At 36.3% G+C, this 27,820-nt stretch overlaps 1 protein-coding gene across 5 annotated transcripts in view; it reads right to left on the reverse strand.

Moving 5' to 3' along the window:
- The window catches only part of Znf106 (zinc finger protein 106), a 66,498-nt gene that overhangs the window by 9,273 nt on the left and 29,405 nt on the right, over nucleotides 1–27,820 (reverse strand). The window contains exons 4-17 of one of the 5 annotated variants that reach the window (XM_026390466.2): nucleotides 24,543–24,743; nucleotides 19,165–21,351; nucleotides 17,491–18,124; nucleotides 15,784–15,853; nucleotides 12,752–12,906; nucleotides 12,608–12,668; nucleotides 11,595–11,936; nucleotides 8,439–9,210; nucleotides 7,696–7,751; nucleotides 6,974–7,119; nucleotides 5,264–5,398; nucleotides 2,754–2,870; nucleotides 1,739–1,930; nucleotides 702–764 (exon numbers count right to left, since the gene is read on the reverse strand). In XM_026390466.2, coding sequence (XP_026246251.2) covers nucleotides 702–764; nucleotides 1,739–1,930; nucleotides 2,754–2,870; nucleotides 5,264–5,398; nucleotides 6,974–7,119; nucleotides 7,696–7,751; nucleotides 8,439–9,210; nucleotides 11,595–11,936; nucleotides 12,608–12,668; nucleotides 12,752–12,906; nucleotides 15,784–15,853; nucleotides 17,491–18,124; nucleotides 19,165–21,351; nucleotides 24,543–24,743 — 5,131 coding nt within the window. Of the gene's footprint in view, nucleotides 1–701; nucleotides 765–1,738; nucleotides 1,931–2,753; nucleotides 2,871–5,263; nucleotides 5,399–6,973; nucleotides 7,120–7,695; nucleotides 7,752–8,438; nucleotides 9,211–11,586; nucleotides 11,937–12,607; nucleotides 12,669–12,751; nucleotides 12,910–15,783; nucleotides 15,854–17,490; nucleotides 18,125–19,164; nucleotides 21,352–24,542; nucleotides 25,122–27,820 lie in introns of those variants that run through there. The other 4 variants (XM_026390458.2, XM_077799456.1, XM_077799458.1 and 1 more) reach the window with 4 other exon arrangements.

Below are 27,820 nucleotides of genomic sequence, written 5' to 3' on the forward strand. Positions count from 1 at the left end.
CAAAATATCTTATGGAAATATTCCAAAATCTGAAAAAAAATTTGCAATACTTCTGGACACAAGCATTTCAGATAAGGGATATTCTGCCTGTACTTTTACTTTTATAATTTCACTGAATCTGGACAAATCCATCAAGTAGGATTATGCCCCAGTTTATAGACCAAGAACTTACCTTGTGCTTAATAAACAGTCCCTGTAGGCCTTTGGGAGGTTTAAAATTGCATCTAAAGTACTAACTAGAAGAACCAGTAGTATTCTAACACAACCTCATGACAGTCTTCTTATTAAGTCCCACTCCTCAAAAGAGGAATTGATAATAAGAAATAGTAAAATCAATTTTTAAAAAATCAAAGGCAGCTTCAGAGCTGCCTTTAGGACGTAAGTACAGTCTTTCAGCGGTTTTAATTTGTTCTATTTTAAACTATATAACACATCCACTTTCTAAGAGCCTCAGCTGCTCCATTTAATTTGCTTAAATGAGGCATTCAAACAAAACCTTGAGTCTGTCTCCTACTAAAAATTTTGACAAAGTCAGGATTTCTGGATTGCTCAATATTATCCAAGAGCATATACATAAGAATTACTATTAATTTTTTCACTGAATAAAGGGCTTAATTTAAATTGCAAGAGGGCTGAGGAAACTTCAAGCTTTAACCACCATTTTATGAAAGATTTCCTTAGACTACATCAACTTGGCTTACATGAATGTTGTGAGCATGAACTGACTGATCACTGGAGCCACTGAACACAAGATCATTCACCACCTTAAAGAGAAAAAAACCTCAATGAGTTAGATTCTGTACAAAGTTCTCAGTTTCCTCTGTTAATTTATAACACTGGTGATCTAATTTCTATTCTACTTTGAGCTGAGCATGAACCAGGTATAAAATAATGATTCCAATGATTGGGGTTGTGGCTCAGTAGTAGAGTGCTCACCTAGCATGCACAAGACACTGGATTCGATCCTCAGCGCCACATAAATGTAAAATAAAGATACTGTGTCCACCTAAAGCTTAAGAATAAAAAAATAAAAAATAATGATTCCAAGACAAATTTTCTCAACTGAAACTTTTGCTCCATCACTATAAATCACTATGAACTGACGAACTGACAAGAACTGCCAAGTTTATTAGCTCTCTGGACTGATTAAGAAGCTCTTATAGTATAGCCACCTTCTACAATAAAATACTTTTATTTTTTGGTGGGGGACAGTACTCGGGATTGAACTCAGGGGCACTGAACCACTGAGCCACATCCCCAGTTCTATTTTGTATTTTATTTAGGGACAGGGTCTCACTGAATTGCTAAGTTGCTGAGGCTGGATTTGAACCTGCAACCCTCCTGTCTCAGCCTCCCGAGCTGCTGGAATTACAGGCATGCACCACTGTGCCTGGCAAAATACTCTTAATTTCTTTTTAAATAGTTTTTAGTTATACATGGACACAATATCTTTATTTTGTTTACTTATTTTTACATAGTGTTGAAGACTGAACCCAGTGCCTCTATGTGCAAGGTAAGTGCTCTGCCACTGAGCTATAACCCCAGCCCAAATACTCTTAATTATTGTCTCTCAGTTAATATATTAAAAATGAGCATTTCATTTGGTGAACCAGGCATAAAGAAAAGGGTTACTTCCTTGCTCTTTTCAAAGTAGCTGTATTCTAAATGTATTAGACAACAGAGAAAATTTGAAACTCTATTTGTGCAAGACAAATCTTGTCTTTTATACTATACTTGCCTTCATGCAAAGAATGGTCTTGCTATGGCCCTCCAGAGTTCTGAGGAGCAGTCCGTTCCGTGCGTCACGTACACTGATTGTACAGTCATAAGATCCCACAACCAGCAACTTTCGGGCGCCTTCCTGAGCTGTGGCAAGACAGCTGACTGCCCGAGGGCCATGGCATTCAAAGATTTCAAGCTGTTTATTGTTCTGAAAAATAAGTCACCGTTATATAAAATAAAAGCAACCTTAGTTGTAAGACTAACAAATTCCATCTTATAGACTACATCTTTCATCCACTTCCTTCTCTTAACCCTTAGTCTAACCTTTCAAGTCAACTTCCATTATAAAGTCTCCTAAATGATCTCCTTGCTTCTACTAATACCAGTCCTTCCCAATCTCATCAACTCCCCAGTGACTTTTTTAATATAAATTGGATCTTGTTTCTCACATTTTAAAGCCAACAAAATGAAGTCCAATAACCTTAGCAAAACACAGATGTCCTTAAGAATTCCATAAACCTTACTGAGAGCCTAGCAAATACCAGATATTCAATAAAGGCTTGCTCAACAAATGAGTTTATCTCTGCGTTAGTAAATAATAAGGCCGCATGGGCATTAAGGCAAAACTCTGATGAGTTCACTTTAATGAAAAGGTCATCCTCATGAAACCCTACATCAGTTCCAAATCACACCAATGTCATATGTGAAGGAGTTCAGATTCATTTCTTATGGTATCATTCTTAAAATGAAATAGACTGGTTTAACCTGTGACTCATTATTTGGCCCCAAATCTTCAGACATGGTTTAACTTAGCAGAGTTATATTTTGGTCCTGGCACCTTTGAGTCTAAACAGACAGAAGAGGGGATCTTATTTCATTTACATCAGAAGACAACAGTTTTTAAGTAGTGGCTAGTTCTGCTATTTCCCCAACAGAAAATGGAAATGCCTGCCTATTACTTCTTCCTGTACACACTCATTCTATTTTCAAATGGCAAGAGAAAACACCATTTTCTTCCCCCAACTACTAACCTTTATGTTGAAGGTCACCACAGTACCATTTGCCAGTCCAGCATAAAGAATTCGCCATCTACTATGGAGGCAGAGAACCCGGTCTTCCAGATGTAACTGCTCCACACACTCTCGGGTCTGACAAAAGTACACAATTATCTAATCAGCAAATAAGATATGAAAACAATTCCTCCTGAAAGTAGAGTTTCAAATGACTCTAATGAGGAAGAAAATCATGGCATTTTCTATTTTGTAGAGGATTTTTTAAAGATCTTTTCCCTCTTTGAAATACGAGGCCAAAGATCTCCAGGCTATAGGTAACAATGGAAAAAATATGTACATTCTAATAATGGTATCTATGTTTCTAATTAAAAATGTAGAAAATCTTCAAAGGACACTATGAGTCTTAAGTTTCTGAAATAAAATGGACAAAGATAAAAATAAATAAGTAAAATAAAGGTATTGTGTCCATCTACAGCTAAAAAATAAATATTAAAAAAAGGAAAATGTTGTATATTCAATAAATGCATTAATCAAATGTGTTTTCCTATAATTGGTTCTCTATTTCAATAACTTTCAAATGCCTTCTTCAATATGGTACTGGTTTAACTGGCCATTACTACGCAGGAAGCCTTTTAAAAATATAGAACCGCAAGTTCAGTAGGCTTAGGAACCTGTACTTCTAAAAATTTTCCTTAAGGGGCTGGATATGTAGTTAGCTCAGTGGCAGGGTACTTGTCTAGCATAAGCAAGGCCCTGGATTTGATCGTCAGCACTACAAACAAACAATTTCCTTAGTAATTCAAATGCACATACAAGTTTAAGAAGTATCTACTTGATATGACTTTCAAGAAATTTTTCCATGAGGGGCTGGGGATATGGCTCAAGTGGTATCGAGCTCGCATAGCACGGATGAGGCACTGGGTTCAATTCTCAGCACCACATTAAAAAAAAATAGTAATAAAAAAAATAAAGATGTTGTGTCTACCTAAAACTAAAAAAATAAATAAAAATATATATTAAAAATAAAGAAAAAAAAAAGAAATTATTTCCATGAATTTCCCAGGACTGGATTATTCTAGAAAATCTAATTACCTAGAACCAAGTATAGGGCCATATATAGTATATATGCAAGAACTATTGTTGAGGGTTGGAGGTGTGGCTCAGTGGTAGGGTGCTTGCCTAACATGCAAGGCCCTGGATTTGATTGTAGCAGACAAGAATTAAAAAAAAAAAAAAAAGAAAAGAATTACTAAATGGTACCCAAGTGATTAAAGGCCAAAGTATAGATTTTAAAACATATCCAGTTTTAAGCTCTCCAGATGAATCTGATGCACACTAAAGTTGTGAACAGTGCCACAGAAATCAAATCTTAATTATTAACAATTCAATTAAATACTGACTTCTTCCCAGTAAAATACAAGAACCTTGAACTAGCACTGACTATATTCCCTCCCTTCCTTTTTCCTATTATCATATATATTCCATCTATATATGTGATAAACCTAATGATGTAGAGTCATAAATTTTGTATCATATAGTTTTGTCTTTTAAAGAAATTAAGAACATATTATGTAAGATTTTGGTGTAGGAGCAGTGCTACAGCTTAAACCCAGGGCCTCATGGACTACCACTGAGCTATACATGTACATAATTATGAAACCATATATTATATGTAATTTTAATGAGATTTTCTCACTTAGTTCAATGTATTTAGGTTTAAAAATTTTAAACATTTTGTAATTCATTCTATCTAGGCTAAATTTTGGCATAGGATGTAAAAGCAAAAATTAAGAATATTTGAAAGAAAGACCAAGGGGGATATATATTATTAATAGTAGGATATAAATAATACTGGAAAGAGACACAAAATGTGGTTTATGTCTAAATCTCATGTCTACCCAAGGTAATTCAGTATGCTAAAACAGGTTCAGACACAAAGAAAGTCAAATGGGTGGAATGAAGTATCTGCCACAGTATCTCCATTCAATACAGTAAATAGTCAAAGGCTCACAATTATCACTTTTTTGGGGGGCGGAGGCAGGGTAGCAGGATGACCAAGGATTGAACCCAGGGACACTTAACCACTGAGTCACATCTCCAGATCTTTTTATTTTGAGATGAGCTCTCCCTTAGGTGCTTAGGGCCTTGCTAACTTGCTGAGGCTGGCTTTTTTTTTTTTTTTTTTAAGAGAGAGTGAGAGAGGAGAGAGAGGAGAGAGAGGAGAGAGAGGAGAGAGAGAGAGAGAGAGAGAGAGAGAGAGAGAGAGAGAGAGAGAGAATTTTTAATATTTATTTTTTAGTTCTCGGCGGACACAACATCTTTGTTGGTATGTGGTGCTGAGGATTGAACCCGGGCCGCACGCATGCCAGGCGAGCGTGCTACCGCTTGAGCCACATCCCCAGCCCCCTGAGGCTGGCTTCTAACTTTTCAAGTCTCCTGCTTCAGCCTCCCAAAATGCTGGGATTACAGGCATGCAACATGGTGCCTGGCAAAATTAAAATACTTTTGATTTCTCTAGACCCACTTACCTTAACATTATAGCAGCGAATGGTGTGATCACTGGAACCTGTGTAAAGGGCAGCATTCTTTCCAGAGGTCTGAGTAACCAGAAGGCAGTTAACTTTGGAAGTATGGCCCTCAAACACACCAATACACTTCCGACTCTAAAATCAAGCAAAGATTAAATGATTACTTTTAGGATGTAGGATTAAAGAATACATTTCATCATCAACAACAAAAATGCTAAAACTTTCAGTTCACTCAATGCCTGGAATAATGCCTGGTACACAAAAGATATTCAATAAATATTTGCACTGAATGCCTATCAAAACAGTCACATATACTGAGCTACAAAGAATTATGTTAACTGAGACATACAAAAAAATACTTAAGGCAATTCACTACAATGAAGGCCAGTACTGGGAGGGTAGCTCAGTGAACAGCATATACATAGTATGTGCAAGGACCTGGGTTCAATCCATAGCACTAGAAACAAAAAAAGGTCCGAATTTTCATGCCTAGGGCAAGGTTCTCTAACACATAGACCAAGCACCTAGCAAATTCAAAATGAAGCTAATTACCCATAAAGTTGCATGTTTGACCATCAGCTTGAGAATACTCCACAATACTAAAAAAAAATGTGTCAGGTACTACTACAAGTCTTCAGGGTCTAGGTATGATTTCCTAAGGGAATTTCTAAATGTCATTTCTATGTATACACCAAAATCTATTTAGAATGTATGTGTGTGTAGGGACTGGGTTTATGGTTCAGTGGCAGAGCGCTCGCCTAGCATGTGCAAGGCCCTGGGTTTGATCCTCAGCACCACATAAAAATAAATAAGTAAAATAAAGGTATTGTGTCCAAGTACAAGTAAAAAATAAATATTAAAAAAAAGTGTGTGTGTACAAGCTATATGTGCATATACACATACACATACACACACACACACACACACACACACACACCCCTTGTAATTTAGAGATGGACTTGATCCCCCTGGATCTTACACTCATACTTCTTGTACCACTGTCTCCTTTCTTCAGTCATTGCTGCTGCTACTCATATCACTAGATTAAAGAAACCTATATACCTACTGCCTATAGTAAACAAATCTTTCTGGTTCATCAGCTAACTTTTGAGTTTTTACTGAATTTAGTAACTTTACATACTTTTTCACAGTGTTTGTGAAGATAACATACTGTCCCTAAAGTTTCCTGGCTATCACTATTGATAAACAGAATTAGTTTTGACATACATGAAATCCAAAACTTAAATCATAAAAGTATGAGAGAGTGAAAAATTGCTGCTCTCCTCAATAACTTGGATTCTGTAATTAATTAATTACTAGGGAAAAATGTTTCCTCTAATACTCCCTAATATTCATATTATCACTCCTAATACAACAGCTATGCAACTGACGCCATCATCAACTCCAGTGTAGTACCTGACTGGCCCAAGCTTGTTTACATAATTCCACCCCGCTTTCCGGTGGTGAAAAGAAAAACAAACTCCAGAGGCACTTTACAAGAGAACTACCTTTTAGAAAAAGATGATATCAGAGAAGACAAAGATAAGAGAGAAATAATAAAGTCCCCAGTGACCCCACTGAGATGTGGATCAACTACAACTAAAGTCAGTAAAACCCCTCAATAAATTCCCCTCCATGTTGAAGAGAGTATGAACAAGATTTTCCAAAACCTATATAACCAAAAACATTCAAAATGTCACATTCACTTACCACCAGATTATAAACTCGGACAGTTTTATCTGCTGAACAGGTATACAGTAAGTTTCCAAATATCTGAATAGCATTCACTGCAGCTTGGTGCCCCTCAAAGCTTCCTTCTGTGGGCTCATCATCATCTCCTGGCTCTGAAGATATTTCTAGAAAACAAGAATAGGTTTCAGAGATATGTCTGCTACAGTCTAGAAAGATACTCAAAACTCAAAAACATTATACCATATAGTTGTCCCTGAATTAAACCTAAAGATGATTTCCTAAAAAGTCTATTTTCTCTAGCAGAATATAACAATTCTCACTGAAAATCTTTATTATGAAGCTTATAAAATAAGAGAAGGTGGGGGACTTTTAATTTAGGAAGAAAATCCTTACAGATTGAACTTCTCAGTGATATTTGAAAGGTACCCAGTCTCTCTTCTTGCTGCATCTCTTGCTTCTGAACAGTTATTTCTTTAAGTAAGGGATTATTCTTTAAGCAGTTCCTTCTCAAAGCAAAAATCTCTGGAGCCAATGAAATCTTAATACTAATTAGTAGATAAGGGACTCAGATAAGAGAGATGGAAGTGAAAGACTTGAAAAAGCCAGGATTTGAAGATTTAGCGCTGATCAAGACAATTCTGTTGGTGTTCCTGCCCGACATTCTGTAAATATAAACCTTGGATCTAAATTTACAAATCTTTTTCCTGTGGTTGATTTACATAAAATAAAATGACAAATACCTGAAGAGTTTTTTGATCCTTTTATGGAGGAGATCACAGTTTGAGTTTCTGCCACACTGCAAAATAAAAGCAAGCCTTCTTAGCATCTGTGAGTATAGGACAGATAGAAAATCTAAAAATTTCCCAACTCAGGGAATTTCTCTAAACAATGGGCAAAGTAGTAAATGATATAATAAGAGATCAATTTTTCTATATCAAATTTCTATATGAAGAAAAATAAAAACAGAATGAATATTTACAACCTAATCAAAAGAGAAAGCAGAAAAATCTCCACTATTAAAATCTAATTCCTCCATTTCCATAACCTACTATTCTCAAACAAATTTTGATTTTTAAACAAATTCTGATTCGTAACTAAAAGTTTTATTTATTTTTGTACTGGGGATTGAACCCAGGGGCACTTTACCACTGAGCTATAACCCTAGCACCATGAAAAGTTCTTAAAAAAAAAAAAAAAAAAAGACGAGTGGTTGGTTGTGGTGGTGCATGCCTGTAATCCTAGTGGCTTGGGAGGCTGAAGCAGAAGGATCACAAGTTCAAAGCCAGCCTCAGCAAAAGTGAGGCACAAAGCAACTCAATGCAACCCTGTCTCTAAATAAAAATACAAAATAGGGCTGGAGATGTGGTTCAGTGATTAAGTGCCCCTGAGTTCAATCCTTGGTACCCCTGAAAATAAAAAATAAACATTAAAAAAAAAAAAAGACTGATGAAAGCTGTTTTGATTGGACCAATAACATCCTTACCTCACAGGGATGCCATCCTTGTAGCGGGTACCAAGCTCACTGGTAGAGCTAACTTCATCACAACCAGAACGAGAAGCTTCTAGTGGGTTTTGTTCTGCAGAGTTCCAAATATCTTTTTTAGATGGGCTATCAGGTTTCTCTTCTCCAGATTCAGAAGAATCAATAGCTACTACTTCTAACTGAGGATTAGGGATTTCTAGAACTTCTAGGGATGAGTCACTGTCTGCCTCATCTCTGACACTCTCTTGCTCCTGACCAGTTCTATCTTCCCAGGTAGAGGTGGTTACTTTACTCCCTTTAGTTAATTTTCCAGTTTTTACTTTCCTTACAGGTTTAGCAGTAAATACATCCTGTTCAGTGTCACTATTCTCAGGAACATGGGCAGCCCGTAGAGTTTTCTTCTTCCGAAGTTTCTTCTTTTTCTTGTTTCCCCTAGTTTCAGCTGATGTCAAAGTGGATTCTGCCTGTTGCTCAGGCAGGTCAGCTGGAGAATGAGCCTCCTTCTCCAAAGGGGTTTCTGAAGCAAAAGATAATCTTAGAAACGAACTGCTACATGCTTCAGACCCACTGTTGCCTTTGGTTGGCTCTTCACTGTCTTTATTTATGCTAAGAAGATCTGTTGATTGGGAAGAGGGAGAGTTTTCCCTGTTTCTTGTATTTCCTTGCTCCACAGGAAACTTCAGATCTTGGATAGGTTCATGGCAATTTTCTGTTACCTCTGATAAGGACAATGCTGCAGTGATGACTGGATAAACTGGACAACTGATTTCTCCTAAGTTGAGAAGGAAAAAACTTTTACATCTTTTTTTTGTGTGTTTGCAAACTGCAAATTATTTATCACTAATTGAATCTCTACCAAATAATGTATCAGTGATATGTTCATAAAACCATGATTGTTACAGCTGTTAACTCATCCTCTATGAAGTTACCCATAACCTACACTCATCCCTATTATGGCACTTATCCTTTGCCTTACGTCAATATAAAAAATAATAGGCATGTCTTAGTCCTTTCAAAAGCTCCTTATGTGGCTCTGGGAATAGCTCAATAATAGTGTTTGACTAGTATTTGTGAGGCCCTGGGTTTGAGCCCCAGCTCTGCCAAAAAACAAAAAAACTCCATGTGGGGCAGGGATTGCTTATATTACTCTTAATCTTATTTTAAAAGTCCACATATTTAATATGGTGTTTTATTCTTTCTAGATATTTAAATATCTATTTAGCTAAAGTATTTCCGAGATGTTTTCCTTTTACCCACACACCATCCTATTTCACTATACACGGGTGATTAAAAAATTCAATTGACTTAAGAATGCTTATTTTCATTAACTTAATTATTTCCTGTTTTAGGAATTTTTAAACTGATGAGAAAAAATTAAATATTCAAAGGAGATTTATTACATAAATTATTGTATATCTTGATTGTGCAACTTTTCAAATATTACACAACTAGTAAAATGTTTAAAATATTTTAGATAAAAAAATCTATTTTTTTGGAGATAGGATCTTGCTAAATTGCCCTGATGGCCTTGAACTTGGCTGCCTTAGCCTCCTGAGTAGCTGGGATTACAGGCCTGTGCTACCAGACCCAGCTCTAGATGAATTATTTTCAAGACAAAGGAAAATGAAACATTAAATGCAAAAGGTCAGGTTGTAATAGGCTATGATTTCTCCTTTGTACAAAGTCTACACATAGGGCTGGGGATGTGGCTCAAGCGGTAGCGCGCTCGCCTGGCATGTCTGTGGCCCAGGTTCGATCCTCAGGACCACATACAAACAAAGATGTTGTGTCCGCCAATAACTAAAAAATAAAATGTTAAAATTTTCTCCCCGCCCCACCCCTCTCTTTTAAAAAAAAATCACTATCCCTCTCTCTTATTAAAAAAAAAAAAAAAAAAAGTCTACATATAAATACACGAACACCTGTGATGTAAGAAAGACTGAGGGCTAGATAAGGCTCAATGGTAAAGTGCTTGCCTAGCATGTTTGACGCCCTGGCAGGTTCAATTACCAGTGTCACAAAAAGAAAAAAGTAAAAAAGAAAAAAAAATGGCTTGAAATATTGCCAGGAATGGTGGTGCATACTTGTTACCCAGGCAATTCACGAGGCTGAAGCAGGAGGACTGCAAATTCAAGGCTAGCCTCGGCAACTTAGCGAGACCCTTTCTCAAAATAAAAAATAAAAAGAGGTAGGAAGTAAATAGTTCATGGTAAAGCACCTTGGGTTTAATTCCCAGTACCAAAAATAAAAAAATAAAGAGTAAACACTGAAATAATATAACAAAATAACATCTACATTTTTGTAATCTCCCAACTTTTTAATAATGAAAGTGAATTATTTTTGTAATCAGAAAAAGAAATCTATAAAAGAATCTTTATTACTATTTTTTAAAATCTTAAATACTATCCACAAAAAAAGCAACTTAAAATTCAACATGAAGGACAATTTCCATTTGATATCAATATTATTTATACTGGTACTAAAAGCTAGGGTGATTTTTCAGACTGTTTTTGCTCAAGAAATCACACAATGCCAGTTTGTTTCTTTGTTTGGCCTAATTTTCAATATGGCAACACTGTGGTCATAAAAACTTCTAACAGATTTTAAATAGCTAACAAGTTATTCTCAAATGTTAACTAGATGTTATTTTATGAAAAGAGTAAAAATCCTGGCTACTTCTCAAAACCACTTAAGTCCAAGTTCCCATTAGAGGATTACAAGCCCCAGAACCCCAGGTCATCTTATCTTGGCTACCAGCCTCTCAGGCTTATAAAAGTTCTGACTTGTATTTGAGATAAGGACATTTGATGATAAAAAACTCAGAGCATATAGCTTATCTAAAAAACTGGATGAACAACTTTAACCCATTTATCAAAAACACCAAATAAATCCTGCACCTAACCTAATAAATAGAAACTTTTAAGTATTAATACAAAGTCAACTCAGTAACCTTAAATTAGAGAAAATTAAGTTACTGATATTTAAATTACATTCTCTAAAACATTTAAAAAAACTCTCCTCTAGGAAGGGCATTTAAATAAAAATTTAATTGTAATAACTTTAGTTTAATGGACAAGTATGGTTTTACACACTGTTATATAACTGCCCTAGTCCCACTGCAGGGATGCCCTTTAAGCCAGAGAAAAGCTTACTTACTATTAACTTGGGGTAATTCCTTGGATACACTGCAAGCAGAGACTTGTGATACAGCATTCACATTCTCATCTTGTTCAGGAGACATGGGCTCTTGTTTAATCTGAACTGATGAGTCTGGAGCAGGGACACTCCCAGGGGCTTGGAAAGCAGGAGATGTAGTTACTTTGAGAAGGGCTCCAGAGGATGATGGGGATACTTGGGAAGGAGGCGGCTCCAGAAAAACTGGGAAAAAAGGATTAGGCAGCAGCGTGGTATCAGCAGATGTCTGAGATCTACTGGTCCTTTGTTCTCGAGTGAGGCTACAGGGAAGCTGATCTGGGTGCTCAGAAGGTTCATATGTTTCTAGAACAGGAAACACATATACGAATACAAAAATGTTATCTGAAGAGTCACTTGTTTCTAAAACAATTTGTATTTATAAACATTAGAAAGGAATTTTAAATAAATATATTAGTATACTCCCTCATAATTCTTCAAAATAGAATATCATCTAATCTATACAACTACTAAAGATACAGGTATAAAATTGGCATCAACATATCAATTTTCTAAACTTTAAATGACTTATCTAAAATTATATAAACACCAGTGGAAGTGCCAGATTTGAACACTGGTCTTTTTATTCTTAATCCAGAGTTACTATATCCATTGCTAAACATTTCTGGGATATACAGTTTAAGGGTTTTTTTTCCCTTTTTGTTTTTTTGCAGCACTGGAGATTGAACATAGGGTTGTTATATCAGTGAGCTTTTTCCCCTGCCCTTTTTATTTTTTATTTTGAGAAGGTCTCACTAAATTGCTGAGGCTGGCCTCAAACTTGCAATCCTCCTGACTTGACCTCCAGAGTAGCTGGAATTACAGGTGAGCACCATGGTGCCTAGCTGGTTTCAGGCTTTTTACAGAATGATGAAACCAAAAAAACATGGGAGAAACCATATGATCTTTCCATAACTACTTTTCCCTCCCTTCTATATAGAACAAAAAGTAATAAGCTATGGACACCCTATGAATACCTTGTAATCCCTGTAGAATCTGTATTCTATGAGTCCTCAGTGCACTCATTTCCATAGTTATCTGAAAATAAAGTATCTTGTTAAGCATTTCAAAATCTACTTCTGAGATGATCTGTTTTCATTAGACCATACATACGTTGTTACCTGCTGCTTGAGCATGAGCAACCTCTGAACTTCAACATATGCTGTCTGCAGAGCTGCCCGGGCCTGCAGAAGGTTATTATCCATGCACTGCAGTGATTTGCTTAGTTCTTCCTCTCTTAAGGAAATATTCAGTAGCTGGTCAACCTGAGAACGTTCTGCTGAAAGAAATCATAAGGCCCAGCTTAATACTGGAGACTCTTCTTCAGTAACAGTTTCTCAAAAGACTCAACTATGCCCATGATTCAGGAAAAAACCTTTGTTTTCTCCTCCAGAGGTTAGGAGACTCGACAAGTCTTAGAAAATATGTAGCCAAGCCTGATATCAAAGATAGAAATGAAGTAAGAATCGCAAGACAGAGTTGTCACATAGGTCAAGTATACCACATTGTACTATCCTAACTAATCACTTTCTTTCTCCACTAACTTCCCATGTGAAATCTCTGTTGAAGCACATTCATGGATCGAGGATTTATTTTCCATTTTTTAGCTACCATCCACTTCATTTAGGGCTTTTGCTTAGACTGGGCCTCAGACCTAGTCTGCTTGGAACTTTCCTCCCAAATCTTATATTTTTCTAGTCTGTTAATTTCAAATGGTTCTCTTCAGTCATATTATTATTATTTACCACTGAGATAGATATATATATATTTGACAAGGGTTTAATATCCAGAATATTTATAGCACTAAAAACATATATATTTTCTCCCATTCTTGAGATTGTTTCTTTACTGTTATTTCCTTTGATGTGCAGAATATTTTTTAGTTTGCTGATGATGAGGATACAGAGGAAGGAGGCGGCTCCAGAAAAACTGGGAAAAAAGGATTAGGCAGCAGTGTGGTATCAGCAGATGTCTGAGATCTACTGTTCCTTTGTTCTCGAGTAAGGCTACAGGGAAGTTGATCTGGGTGCTATTTTAACTAATTTGTCAATCTTTGCTTTTGCTTACTGTCTTTTGGGGGTCTTATCCAAAAACTCCTTGCCCATTCTAATGCCCTGACATATTTCCCATTTTCTTCTGGTATTTTCATAGTTAGAATAGCTCTCCTTATTAGAAAATGCCTTGTGAAAAAATACATTGTGACAGTAGAAACATAAGGAGTCAAACTCAGACTATTTCTCTTACACACATTCAACAACACAGATCACTTTGATGCCAGATGTGTGGGGGCTTTCCCCATACACAGCAAAAATTGATTCTGCAGGGAACGTCATCAGACAGGTATTCTCCAATTCAATCCCAACACTATTTACCTGGGGATAACATAATATCCTAGAGACTGAGCATTTAGTCTCCAAGACTACCAACAGGCCATAATTTAGGGTTCCTACAACCCCTTCCTCAGGTTCAATTAATTTGCTTAAGCAGCTTATAGAACTCAAGGGAATACTTATATTTGCTCATTTATTATAAAGGATATTGCAAAGGATACAGATAGAGAGATGCATAGGGTAATGTATGGATGTATGGAAGAAAGAAGTTTGATGCTGTGTGGGTGAGCCACCCTCCAAGAACCTCCATGTGTTCAGCTACCTGGAAGATCTCTGAACCCTGTCCTTTTAGGTTATTTTGTCGTAGTTGTTGTTTATACACACACACACACACACACACACACACACACACACACACAAGTACTTTTTTTTTTTTTTTAGCTGTTGACAGACCTTTAATCTATTTATTTATATGCAGTGCTGAGAACCAAACCCAGTGCCTCACACATGCCAGGCAAGAGGGCTACCACTGAGCCTCGGCCCCAGCTTCCTTTTAGGTTCTTATGGAGGCTTTACTACACAGGCATAATTGATTAAATTTGGGGCCACTAAAGACTGATTTAACCTTCAGGGCTTCCTCCTCCCCCACAAAAGGCTGCATGCGTGCGCAGGGGCTGGGGTGGGGTTTACAGCTGAAGAGTCCCAACCCTTCAATCCTGCCTTGATCTTTCAGGTGAACAACCCCTCATCCTGAAGCTACCTGCCAGCCATAAGTCAACCATTAGCACACAAAAAAAGATTCTATCACTTAAGAGATTCCAAGGATTTAGGTTGTATGCCAGCAAACAAAGACCAAAAATATATTTCACAATATCAGAAAGGAGTGTATTTATTTGTTTATTTATTTTACTTTTTTAAATATTTATTTTTTAGTTACAGTTGGACACAATACCCTTATTTATTTATTTTTATGTGGTGCTGAGGATTGAACCCAGGGCCTTGCACGTGCTAGGCGAGTGCTCTACCGCTGAGCCACAACCCCACCCCAAGAGGAGTGTATTTAACTTAAATAAAATGTTCTAAATAATGTATGTGTCATCATTTGTCTTTTTCTAATTTAATATGCTAAAACCTCCTCTAAATATCGGATCCACATATCCAATTATTATATCCCTTTCTAAGTGTCTCAAAGGTCTCTTAAATCAAAGGATCTAAAAGGAAACACATCTTTCTTTAGCTTCAATCTGTTCCTGCCATGGAGTCGTCTATCTCTATAAATAATACCATCATCTGCCTAATTTCCCCAACCAGAAAACAGGGTTGCCCTTGATTCTTCCCTTATTTATCACATCCACTCATCAAATCACTCCCTATAAGGAAAGCAAAAGTCACAGAAACCTATCAGAGGAGGAACAATGCTAATAACCTCTTTCCTCAATTCACTATTAGAAAAGCAACCAAAATGCTTCAAAAATGAAAAATTGAGAGAAATGCCTATAAATGATTAAGAACAACAATGTTTTTACTAAATGACATGCTCTTTTTTATCCTACCGAAAAGGCCCAATAAGATTTTCTGGCTTATATTGTACAAGAGATATATAACCTCAGCCTACAGGTCTATGTGGCATCATATACTCTTCCTCTAGTTGTATTGAGTGTTGTAGGAAATCCAATTTGCTCTTAAGTAAGAAGACAATGCAAAAAAAAAAAAAAATGGGTATCAGTGTTTGTTTGATGAACACAAGTTTGCTATGTCAAGTTGTATAAAGACCGAAATGCTGTAAGAACAACTTCTTTTTGCCACAATATTCTGCACCATACCTTTTTTCCCTTTAATTTTCCTTCTTTTATTTTTTCTCTCAAGACTTGGGAGTTCAGGAGAAGATCCATCCTGTGGAGCAAAACAAAACTGAATAATATCAATATGTAAAGGTCATTATCCAAGAGAAAAAGAATAAAGAATGAAAGTTCTAAGATCCTTCACTATTGCTCACACACAAGTCAAATATTAGTTGAATCAATGTATCTGCTAAAAAAAAAAAAAGGGGGGGTGAGGGGGAGAGTACAAGATCAGATGCCTTCCCAGCATCTTAAAGGTGGTAAAACCCACAGGCTTAGGTAAAGCATTCCACCTTGGTGAAGTAATTCACACATATGAACAAAGCCAATAACACAAACTCTAATTTTATTTTGGCACAGTTTCTATTTCAAACTTCAGCAAGAAAATCTTTGCAATAAGAAGCTAAACTGCCTATAAGACAAATCTCAAGATACTAGCTTTGTCCTTATGGACGTGGACTCTATGATTGTTTTAAACTCAATGGAAAAAAGAGCTAGGGACAATTAAATGCTGTCATGGGCAAAAGAGGAAGAAGCTGTGTCCATACTCAGTTCTGACCACTTTTTTGTAATAAAAATAGAAATTCTTCTACTTGATCATGAACTCCTTTAAGACAATAATTGTGTTGTCAGCCAATATTTAGGAAAAAAATGGGGATTAGAGGATGAAAAAAAAAAATTAGCTTTGCCAAAGGATAATTTTTTACTTTTGTATTTCAAATCATCTAATATCCCCTATGTACAGTCTAGTTCCAAGGAACAGAATAGGAATTTGAAACAGGTCTAAACCCATGACCCTAACTACTTTATTTATTGCCTTAGTTTTAAAGGAAAGAGACGATTTTCTTACAGTGCCAGATTCTAGATTCTATCACTACCAGCAACTCTTTCTTTCCAGAAAGAATTCTGAGAAGATTAAGCAATATCAAGTAGGAATGCCAGAAGAGCTGAAGTGGTACTGGTGAAGGACAAGACTCTTAAGAAGCCAGGCTGGGTAGCTAAAGGACAAAAGATAGTTACAAGTACTAAAAAGCTGGGCCTGGTGACACAAGCCTATAATTCCAGAAACTCGGAAGGCTGAGGCAAGTTGATCATAAGTACAAGGTCTGCCTGGGCAATCTAGTGAGACCCTGTTTCAAAATAAAATAAAAAGGGCTGGGGGTATGGCTCAGTGGTAGAGAGCCTCTGGGTTCAATTTTGAATACCACAAAAATAAAACAAAATACTTCTATGCTATGTTCTTATATATGCACTCTAACAATAACAAGCTACTTTAGTGTTAATCCTAGAAGTTCTGAATCCAACAGTCATACATACATGCATTACAAATATAACTGAAAACTCTTCAGAAGCAGTACAGAGTACATCTATGAAAATAGACTGCATTACAGCTGAAGATATGACTTATTCTTGGTCAGGTGATACAAAGAATCACTGGGTTGAAGACTAGTTTTAGCGATGACTTCATATTTTCCTGGTACTGTACATTCATATTACATTACATCTAATTTAGTAGAACTACTCGGTGAAAGAAACCAGTAGGATGAAATAAGAGCCTCATAGTTCTATTCCAGAGCGTAGAGAACTACAACCCCAAATCCCTCCAAAATCAAACAGTTAAACCTTCTTTATAAACAACTAAGTTGCTACATGAGATGTTCTATAAAAAGCCCAGGGAATCATACTCACTCCGGTGGCTCTTCGTTTCTTTCTAATACTCTGGCTGTCATTTTGTTCAGCACCAGAGGTACAGCTGCTATCAGTGGCTGCATCTGCTAAACTGGAGGCTGCAAGGAGTGAGGATGCATTTGATGAGAGAGAGTTTCTTTCTCCATTATTCTCCTGGGCATTCTGATTCTCTGATGGTGGTGTAGACCTCTCCTGGTTGTTTAGGTCTTTTGCTGAATGCATCAAAGGTATTATATGATCACAGGGTAATTGTGCACTATGACGCCTTCGGGTAGCAACATTTTCAGACTTTTCACCTGTTCTGAGGGAGGCAGTCAGAGGTGTCAACTCCTGTTTAAGGCACATCGTTGCTTTCTGACTCTGTGCAGTATTCAATGAATTACTAGGTGAAACAATCTGCTGGGGCTCATTTTCTTTGCCAGTACCTTCCTCACTGAAGAAATTGTACACAGAAGGAGCCCTATCCATGATCACGCTGCTCTCAGAAAGGCTTCGCTTTCTGGCCAACCCAGGAGATGAGGAAATGGAAACACCTTCCCACTGGAATCCTTCTAAATTAGACAGATCAGGATCACCATCTAAATCCAAGACCTCTTGCTCATTTTGAACCAGAGGTACCATTTCTATGCCAAACCTTAAAAAAGAAAAAAAAAAAAAACATAAACCGACATGGTTATAGGGAAGAGCTCTTTTTAATGTGTCAGACTCTGTCAAGCACAGGTTACAAAAACATATAAGATGGTTCCTGTTCTCAAGGAGCTCACAGTTTGATAAGGAATTGAGACAGAAAATAAATAATACTGCCATGTCACAGTAATAAATTATAGACATATAGCCATAAGAATACATATGAGAGTAAAAATTGAGAATTTTATTTCAAATACAGCTCTAAATCTACAACAAAAACACCTAATTTTTAAAAGTAAATAAACCAAAACAAACAATAAAATTTCACTGATCACTTACAAGTGTCAGGCACTACATTGAGTTTTTTACTCATAATTTCATATACTACTCACCAGATCTGGTAAAGGAAAAGGGGGAAAAATAAATTTATTATCTGAACAAGGATAGAAACTACCCTAAACCTGAAGGGTAGTTTAAAATGCTACAGAATTATGATTTTCAGGTAGTAAATCTGTTTGAACACTTTATCATTCAGAATAGTACCTCAACATAAGATGAACAGCCACAATATTACAGAAGTGTTTGAGATAAACATTTTGTGTTCTGAAGTATGATGTCCAGAGTAAATACAGAAAGGTAACTATCCACCGATTCTAAGTAAAAGGCAATGAGGACAGTTATATTTAAAAGTTGTGTCATTCACTCAAGATCTAGATCTAGAGAAATTAAATTCTAAAGATAGATACAGATTTATGGATATACAAACTGAAATGATGGATTGCTGATGATTTTTTCCTATGCCCCATCTCCTTTCTCAGAAGGAGGTATGCCTCCATTTTAACCTCCATTCTCCACTAAGAAAAACTGTATTCCATTAGTCATAGAGTACCACTTACTCTTTGATAGTAAATTGAATCAGACATCTACAATGAGTATTTTTGGCAAACATTTAATTAAAAGGAACAAGCAGAATTCTCTTGACCCAGGTCAAAGGATACCTTTAAAAGAAAGCAAGAAAGAACACAGATACTGAAAAGAGGCACACACCTGGGTAAGCCTTTGCCTAGCTCTTGTTTTTTCTTGGTTACTTGCTGAATGACCTGTTCCCAGTTGACATTTCTCCGAGATGCATTTAGAATCTGTCGCAGGGTTGGTTTGAGTCCAGACTCCTTCTCTGTTTCACTCTTTCGATGACCACTAATATTGCGAATACGGCGAGCACTATTGAGGTTTGGCTCAGGAAGGTGTGCTCCAGTTTTGCTCTTCAAACTAATGTGCCGGGTTAGATCTCTCTGAAGTGAGGCAGGAAAGCCAAGCTTACTTAGTTCAGGCAAGAGAGGCCCAGAGGGCTGACTAATATCACTTTTTTGAAGCTCAGCATCTAAACTAGTACTCTCAAAGCCTTCTGTTTCGAAAGATATGTGAGATTTAATAGGGTTGTCATCCTGTCCATCTTCTAGAGAGGTTTTCAAGTCTAGCAATAAGCCAGAGTGTGGACTAGCTGCAGATGCCATTTGTAACTCAGACTCATTCTGGTGAACTGTGGAATTACAAGGGGAAGTGGAAAATTTCCGAGGTGTTTTCAAGATCTGTTCATCCTGTTCTTTCTCTTCAACAGTGTGAGTGCTGCAGGATAAAACTTCTGTAGTTGCACAACCCAGAGTTCCAATTTTTGTTCCATGCTTTTCTACATCAGATGTCTCTCCATCACTTTCATCTTCTAATGCATGCACTTGAAACTCAATCTTCAAAGATCCCTTTTCAGACTCTTCTACATTCCTACTTGCTTTTGCAAAGTTACTGGTCCTCTTAGAAGTGCTAAGAAGTGGATTTTGCAATGTCTCATGACACTCTGGCACTTCTTTGGCTTTTTGTAATGTTTCATTTAAATTATCATCAGGTTTTTTTTGAGTGCCAGATGTAGTTGTATTCCCTTTTAAAACATGAGGACATGAACTTGGCAATTTGGATATGTAAGGAGAACCTTGTCTATCTTCTAAAGTGGGTTTGTTCAAGGGATCTGAGTGTTCTCCAGGGGAAAAAGAATTTGCTTTGGTGTTTGAAGGATTCTTTGAATCTTGCTTTTGAGAAACTGATTTAGTGGCTGGAAGTGGAAGGAGTGGGGATTTCAATGAAGGAATCCTATTTGAATCATGCTTTTGTTCAGGTTTTTCTGCAATGGGGCAATCTCTTACCACCTCATAGGAAACAGTGCAGTCAGAAGTGGTTTTGTGATTAAGAGATCCAGTAAGTATTTCTTTTTGTGTTTTTAGTATTGGGGAGATATTTGTTTCATCAGTTTGAGGTTCTTGTATTCCTCTGGTAATCAAGCTAAAATCAAAGAGAGGTTTATCTATCATTTCTGACTTGTTATTGGTGACTTCTTTCAATCCTGACTGTAAATCCAGAGTCTTCTGGGAAGGATATGGAGTCCAGCGACGAGGCTTTTCCCTTGCTACACTGCCATTCTTTCCACTACTTTTGGAAGCTGCACTGTCTGCCTGCCTAGTGGTTTGGCTTTCTGGCTGCTCAAAATTGAAGTCAAGTAAGCCTTCTGAAGGAAATTTATCACTTGTAAATCCTTCTTCAGAAGGACTTCTGTATGTGGCAACTGTACCAATTTTGTCATTGTCTTGCCACTGCCATTTATATCTCTCTGGATTATATTTGCTTGACTTATTAGATTTCTTGTTCCAAAGCATAGTCATGTCCTCCATTTGATAGTTAGAATTTCTGTTTCTGCCTGGTTGAAATTTGTCTCCAGGGCCATTGTAATTCCAACTATTTGTACTACGTACATTGGATTTCCAGTTTCCGTTACTGTTGTTCATATGCCAACTGGAAAAGCCACCTGTTCCTTCAGAATGCCAACTGGAATTCCTTCCTGTACTGTTATAATTCCAATCTACCATCCCACTATTTGAATGCCAACCACCTCCAGAATTACTGTGGTTGTGAAACCAGGTTGAGGAACTTCTTGCAACACCTTTATGCCACCCAGAACATCCTCTTGGTCCACCACTATTTCTCAAACAATGTGAAAAGCTATTTTTTCTATTGTTATTAAAGCCATCTTTCTCCCATTTCCAATCTCTCTGTGGAGGTCCACGATGATGCCTCACTGGCTGGCTGTAACTCTCTCTGTCTTGGTAAGGGATTCGGTCTTCTCGTCTCCATTGAGGTTGCCTGTCATCAGAGTTTATTTCTTGGCTGCTATTGGAAGGCTCATCTTGTCTGGAAGAAAAATAGTTTTTTTGTTATGAATTTAAAGGAATTTTAATGCATTCTTTATAGGCAAAACCCACCAAACTTCTGCCTCTTTTCCCCTATTATTTAGATTAAGTAGTAGAGCCCCTTTTTTTAATTTTTTTTTTTTTTTTTTAGTTTTAGGTGGACACAATACCTTTATTTTATTTTTATATGGTGCTGAGGATCAAACCCAGTGTCTCACACGTGCCCGACCAGCTTTCTACCACTAAGCCACATCCCCAGCCCCCATTTTTATTTCTAATAGTGTTTGCTTTTGCATCTTTAAATGGTATGGTTAAACTCAATAGTCTTCAGTTAATTAATATTACATAATATATTATTTCCCCCATCATCCCAGAAATATTACAAATCTGACATATTTACACTATCCTTCCTTGGTTCTATATTTATTGGCATATTCTAGGACTCTGTTCCTTTTATTCTATTGTTGATACAATTTTATGTTAATTTATCTGTCCTTAATACATGATTTCTCCAATTACAGGTTCCTTCTAAAAAATCCAGTTTCTTAACCTATTTTTGTTTTGTTTTAATTTCAGTTTTAATATATTTTTCTTAGTTATTGATGGACCTTTATTTTATTCCTTTATTTATATGCAGTGCTGAGGATCGAACCTAGTGCCTCACACATGCCAGACAAGTACTCTACCACTAAGCCACAACTCTAGCCCCTTTTTAACCTATTTTTACGATCATATTTTACATGGTTATCTTCATTAATAAACAGTTTATCAAGCACTTATATAATGACTGTGAATGATATAAGAAAACTTTAATATGCAGCTTCTGTTTATGATGAGCTCAGAACCTAGCCAAGGAATTAAAGTCCAACAGGAGTAAAATAGCACATACAAATAAGCAGTAACTACAGTAAGTGCTACAAGGAGCTCCATGAGGTAGAGGATTTTATAAAGAAGTTACAACTATTTGAACTATTCATGTTAAATAAGGAGGCCACAGAAATGTGAATAAGTAAACATCATAGCAATAATTACAAAACCATTTTCTTCTATAAACTGCCTACAGTGCATCTAGCATAAGCTAAGGAGTGCTAAGGACTCGAGATATTGAGTAATATTAGCCAAAATTTACTGAGTATCTACTAAGTATCAGGCATTTAATGCAATTCTTTTAATAGATTACCTATTTAATTTTCACAATCCTAAGGCAAGTATTCTTATTATTCCTATTTTTTAGATGAGTAACCTGAGGAGGAGACAGGTTAAGTGTTTTGCCAAAAAGTGGCAGAGTAAAGATTTGAACCTTGGCAGTCTGAATCCAAGTTTATACTCCTAAGTCACTAGGCCTTGATAGACTGAAAATCCCAAAGCAAAGTTTCTGTGGTTAGGTTTCTTTCTCTAAACTTGACTTAAATCTTAAATTCAATACTTAGTTTAATTGGTCTGAAGAGCTTTCAATGTCTATAATATTTTGAACACAATTGTAATCCCTTTTTTTCCCACAAGGAATTGAAAGTTAATATATCAAAAAAAAATTGCAAATACCATTTACATTATAAATTACAACATGGCTAACCAGAAGACCTGAAGTCTCCAAGTAACAAGTGATATTAAATACACTAGCAGGATTTTTTGTGTGTGTTATCATTAACTAATTTGTTTTTAACTTTCTAGGCAGCGGGCAACTTATAACATCCAATGGAACCACAGACTCAGCTATACAAATGAGATCAGAAATGGGGGGAGAATTGGGGAATAAATCATATATGAAGAAGAATTCCTGGATCATCATGACGTGGCTAGACTGAGGGAATAATAGTATTCAGCTAAATCCACAGCCCCAAAAGAACAGAGTTAAATATCTCATGTGGGGGGAGGGGGACCTCATGAAGAAACAGATGATTTTATAAATAGGTTACCACAAAGGCATATAAGAAAATTTGAAGAATTATGTTATCAATGTCTAATCTACTGAAATGCTTCTTACCCTTTGACTTAACAATCATTTATACAGATATGCTAACAATGGCACTGGTGTATAAGAATAAAACAGAAGTTAGTCTCCTAGAGGCTCCAATTCCCTTAAACAGCAGAAAGAGTAAACTACAACTGTACTAATAATAATGAGAATGTCATTTGAAGGACTAAGCAACTGAATGACTCAAAGAACCATGTTGCTATCAACATTTTAAGGCTAAGGAAGTCTTATTTTAAGGACTGGTTCAAAAAATTCCTGATTATACATAGAGTTAAATGAATACTCCTTTTTTATATCCAAATATCTAACCAAAAAGGAGGTGAATGACTAGTATTCAAGATTCAAGATCAAAATTTTATTGTAGAATTTCAAATGTTTTTAATCATGTCTTTGGACTTGAAAAATTATTCCACTTTATAAATGGTGTTCTCTCATATCTGAAAATTTCTGTGCTGTTAATTAAACTCTTCAGAAAATAAAATCAATAAGGCAAAATCACAAATTCCTAACACCTCAAAACATACATACAAGCATAAAATACTATACAAACTACCAAAGTGGTTTTACAAATATTTATCAAATGATACTCAAATGATACTGACACTCTCAAATTTAAAATATAAATTAACTTGATAAATATTTGTAAAACCACTTTGGTAGGCTTGGGGTTGTGGGCACGCGTGGGGCATTGGGTTCGATCCTCAGCACCACATAAAAATAAAATGAAAGTGTTGTGTCCATCTATAACTAAAAATAAATATTAAAAAAAACCAAACACTTTGGTAGCCACTAGGGATTCAAAGACAGAAATCAAATTTGGCAGAAGCACCATGTTAAATCATATCAGGTAAAAATTTTTCCTAGATGTTATTTTGCCAATTAAAAATGCTATATATTCTAAGAAGCTCACACTCAATTAAGTTTTCCACTACAAAATTTGGACACCATTAAAACAGTTCTAAACATAGTTATCAATGTAGTAAAAACCTCAGAATGTAGCTAGAGCTAGCATACAATAATGAGTTTTGAATTTTTTAGAGCAGATAGCACAGTAGTTCAAGAAAGCATTTCATTTTCCTTTATTCAAAAGACAGTAACCTCAAGTTACATTTTATAACTAAGTTTAAATGCTATAGGCTAAAAAGTATGTAAAATATATTCTCTACTATGTTCTATTACAGACAAGCTTTTTAAAAAAAATAAAAATCATCACTTACCGACTTTGTTCTTTCCTTTGTTTTATTAACTGAACGAGTTCCTTGTCAAAATAATCTTCCTCCTCTTCCTCTCCCTTCCCATCATCTTCTCTGTCCTGGGCATCCACATTATCTTTGTGCAACTGGCCAGAAATGTGCTTTGCATATGCAGAAAGACCCACTTCTGTGACCCCGCATACTCGGCACTCATGACTACTGTCCCTAGGGAAAGAGGGAGACGAGGGACATTCAATTCTCCCCACTGGCATGGCACACTCACCAGATCTGTTAAAGTTTCCTCTGAAAGAGACTGCACAATTTGGTACAGTAAAAAATCAGTGCTAATCAATTTCAATGCTCCTTTCATCACTTTAATAAATTTGTTCATAAGTTACTTTTGAGATGAATTTTAAATTCTTTTCCAGCAATCAAGAGGCAATACACTTCAGATTAATGAGCTTTAGGAGGAGAAATCTTCTTGAATTGCTGTACTTAAAATCTTGGCCAGAGGAAACATGGTGAAAGGGGAGGCAGGGCAGGGGGCTCAGAGCAAACATAAGTTGCTCTGAAGCACACCCATGGTGCCAGCTGCACTCAGAAAGCTGGTGACAGCACTTCCATTTAATCTCCTGCTTTAGAGTCTTCTTCCAGTGAAAATTAAGGGGTGGAGAAAAGAGTAGGTGGTACAGCCAATCCCAACTGTGTAACTAAATCTGAACAGCTGGAGCTCTGCCTGGAATGTGAAGATTCCGGACCCTGAGAAAAATGATAGGAGTAGTCCCAGTGAACTTTTTTTGGTCTGGATGATACATGTGATCTACATTCTGCTTCAGGAGGGCTTTATTGTAAAGGGAATGAAAAGAATTTCAGTTGTAGGCAGTTAACAGCTGTTTTATTCTCAAGTTACAGAAAATGCTACTGTTTAGAGAAGAAGAAAATGAGAAAATTAGTTTAAATAGGACAGACAGAATTTATTCTTTTCTTTTACTTAAGGGTAAATTTCATACTTGGCCAGTTGAAAGAAGCTAAAGTCTTCAATCTTTTCCAGAGATGTAAACTAAAAAAAATAAATATTAAAATTTAACTGCTTTTTAGCTTCTCAAGATTCCTTGATTGGATCAGCTGTCTCTGCAATAATTTCTAAGGACCTTCTGAACACAAAAGCCACTGGGCAGCAGTATCCATTCAATAATTCGAACTGGCATAATCCTGTATCATGTGACTTGGGTTTATACTAGTGGCATTTTTGCACTTCCTATGCCAATCTATTAAAAAAATACATCAACACAAAAAGACACAATGTCTTTGGCCAGGCAGAAACACACATAGGTGTGCCTCTGCTCCATCTTTTCTTACATATACTTAACAAGACATAGGGAGAATTTATGTCAATTAGCCAGAAAAGATGCTCAAAACCATCTTTACTAAAGACAGTTTCTGTTGGAGATCACCTGAATGTTCACTAAAGAACAAAAAACTAAAAACCAACTTATTGAACAACTAATTTTTTATAGTCAATGTTGCCAACCGTGACAAAGTATAAGCCCTTAAAAAATACCCAGTAAACCTAAAAAGAAAATACTGTGCAATGCAGGTGGGGATTTAGCTCAATGTTAGACAATTTGTATAGCATGCAAGGAAGTCCTGGGTTTGATCCCCAGCAGCGCCGCGCACACGCACATGCACACACACCCCAATAAAATTAACCACAACACTGTTTCTAATTTTCTAAACATCATGGGAGAGAGAAAATCTACAAGTTCTCACCTTTTTTTGGACTTCATAACTCAAAATGCTCATGTTTTACAGATTCATTTTAATGAACTCTGACCAGGTTCTCTCTAAAAATACTAATTCTAAATCATTCTATCAATGTTCTAATTCCTTCTAACCCCACAGGTACTTGTACATTATTTTCACCAAAAGTCTTCAACTGTACTTACTACATTTAAAGAATAGCAATCGTCAACTTTCCCCAGCTTACGAGGAATAGCATACTTTTCTCTATAGAAACTACATTGATAAGGTTCATTCTAAGTGAACACTAACTTGTAATACAAAACAAGCTGTTCTGCACAGCAAAACAAAAATGAGTTAAAAATCTTATCAGAATGAACAGTATCAGAAGAATCTGAACACCATATAACAAAATTAGCATACTTAATTTATATTATAATAGAAATTCAAATCAACTTAATTTTACACTAGAAAAGCTTTTTGTCTTTAAATTCTCTAAAACTGGAAAATGTATTAGTCCCCTTTTCTACCAAAGAACTTACAGAATACTAAACTGTATATTGTAGTAACAACAACATCACCCTATTGCTTATACTTTGACTTTTAGTATAATCCTTAAAAGATATTTAAATGAAATTGCAGATTTTACTTTTATGTCTAAGATGCAGATAATTTTTCTCATGTCTGAACCATCAAAATCCCTCTTTAAAGATACAACAGGGCTGGGGTGAGCTCAGTGGTAGAGTACTTGCTTAGCGTGCATGAGGCTGTGGGTACCTCCCCAGTACTGGGGGAATAAAAGAAAGAGAGAGAGAGAGATTTTTAAAAAGACAACTGGAGGGCTGGGATTGTAGCTCAGTGGTTGAGCGCTTGCCTCACATGCGTGAGTCACTGGGTTCGATCCTCAGACCCACATAAAAAAATAAACAAATAAAACAAAGATATTGGGCTGGGGTTGTGGCTCAGCAGTAGAGCGCTCGCCTAGCATGAGGGAGGCCCTGGGTTCGATCCTCAGCACCACATTAAAATAAATAAATAAATAAACAAGATAAAGGTATTGTGTTTAACCAAAAAAAAAAAAAAAAAAGATATTGTGCCCATCTACAACTAAAAAAATGTTAAAAAAAAAAAAAAAAAAAAAAAGACAACTGGAGAGCCACAATGATGTTTTTAAAATATTAGGAGGGCTGGGGATGTGGCTCAAGCCGTAGCGCGCTCGCCTGGCATGCGTGCGGCCCAGGTTGGATCCTCAGCACCACATGCAAATAAAGATGTTGTGTCCGCAGAAAAACTAAAAAATAAATATTAAAATTCTCTTTCTCTCTCTAAAAAAATAATAATAATAAAATAAAATATTAGGAAATGAACTATAAAGTGGCAGAATTTAACCTCATTAAAACTAAGTATACATAATCATAAACCCACACACTGTGCAACCCCAAAGCACATGTTGGTTACTTGATATTCAAGTTGGATACTTGATATTCAAGAAGATACTTCAAGAAGATAATTCTCATTTATACAGAGAAGGAACAGGGTATGACAATTACATCTTCTAAAAA

Source organism: Urocitellus parryii, chromosome 6, assembly GCF_045843805.1.
Source record: "Urocitellus parryii isolate mUroPar1 chromosome 6, mUroPar1.hap1, whole genome shotgun sequence".
NCBI classification, from domain to species: domain Eukaryota; kingdom Metazoa; phylum Chordata; class Mammalia; order Rodentia; family Sciuridae; genus Urocitellus; species Urocitellus parryii.